Source organism: Muscardinus avellanarius (genome assembly GCF_963383645.1).
Source record: "Muscardinus avellanarius genome assembly, chromosome: 7".
Classification (NCBI taxonomy): domain Eukaryota; kingdom Metazoa; phylum Chordata; class Mammalia; order Rodentia; family Gliridae; genus Muscardinus; species Muscardinus avellanarius.
The window spans coordinates 116291105-116292614 of record NC_137793.1 but is presented as its reverse complement, the minus strand read 5'-3'; the positions used below and the strand labels follow the sequence as shown (position 1 = coordinate 116292614).

Here is a 1510-nt window from a genome sequence, read left to right as displayed (position 1 = left end):
TGGCAACCTGGGGTTCCTTGAGACTCAGTATAGATTTTGGAATTCTTGTTTTGCTATTTCTGCAAATAATGCTATTGAGAGTTTGATATAGATTGCTCTGAATCTGTAGATCGCTTTGGGGAGCATGTAAATGATAACAATATTACATCTTCCAGTTCATGAACATGAGCTGTCTTTCCGTTTGTTTTGGTCTTCTCCAATTTCTTTCAGCAATGTTTTATAGTTTTCAGTATAAGGACTTCCACCTCGGTTAAATTTACTCCTAAGTATTTTACTCTTTTTAATGTTATTGTAAACAGGATTATCTTCTTAATTCCTTTCTTGGGTTGTTCATTGTTAGTGTATAGAAACAGAAGCCCAACAGATTTTTTTTTCACAAATAGGACCTTTTATTTGTCACTATTAAAAATCTGGACTTTTAAACAGATCCTTGAGCTGGTGGTTCATATCCATCAGCTCGCTCGACTTTAGCGCCTGTCTCATCCCCAGTAGCTTTTCCAGAACTGCTACCTTCACCATGAAGCTCCACTAGTTTTCCCAATTCAAACTTGGGTTTCTTCAGCATTTTTACTTTTCTAACGAAGACGCCATGCAGAGGATAAATAGCCTGGCAAGCCTTTTCTGTGTCCTTCCTGATGCTATCTGGAGTCAACTTATTGACTACTTCTCTTAAGTCATTTGTCTGCACCTCCCGGGTCATGATTTCCATCATCTTCTTCCAGATTTGGCGGACCTGTTGGTGCTGAGCGTAAGAGGTCTTCCGTATCTGATTGTTGCGTTTTTTAGTAAAACCAACACAGAAGAGACGCAGCAAATAACCATCGGTAGTCTTGACATCAACACGAGCTTTAATCATTGTCTGCCATCTTTTGACCATGGAACACACCTTGTCCTGTGTAAGATCCAAGCCATGGAAGTTAGTCAGGCGGTTCTTACCCTGAACGTCCTCAGTGATTAGCTTGAATTTCCTAAATGCGACTTCATCATTCTGCAGACCAGCAAGGCCCACTTCCAACACACGACCCTTGAGGCCATCAGATGCGATTTTAGTTCCTGGAGTCCTCGTGACTAGTGGTTTCCCAATATTTCTTATACTGAACATGGCTGGGGCTTTCACATCATACCAGTCTTTCTTAGAAAATGGATCAACCACTTTCTTCTTGGCTCCCTTCTTGCTGCCTTTAGTGAGGCGCTTGTTCTTGCCGACCACCATGGTGCCGCTGGGAGAGCCAAAAGGGCAGAAGCACCGCCCAACAGATTTATATGTTAGTTTTGTGCCCTGCAACTTTGCTCAACTCATTTGCTTTAGATGTGTGTGTGTGTGTGTGTGTGTGTAATATTGTGTGTGTATAATATTGTGTGTGTGATATTGTGTGTGATATTTAGGGTTCCCTACATATAAGATATGCTCTTTGCAAACAAGGATAAATCCGCGTCTTCCTTTCTGTGTGGTGTGCTTCTTGTTTCTTTACCTTGCCGGTCGCTCTGGCGGTCGCTCTGGTGGAGACTC

At 42.1% G+C, this 1510-nt stretch overlaps 1 protein-coding gene across 1 annotated transcript; it reads right to left on the bottom strand.

The window, feature by feature from the left end:
- Positions 1-418: 418 nt before the first annotated feature.
- Positions 419-1213, bottom strand: LOC308265414 (40S ribosomal protein S3a-like; the record flags this gene model as incomplete). Its single annotated transcript, XM_080699098.1, has 1 exon — positions 419-1213. One exon carries the CDS (start codon positions 1211-1213, stop codon positions 419-421), a length of 795 nt encoding a protein of 264 aa, XP_080555224.1.
- Positions 1214-1510: the final 297 nt, after the last annotated feature.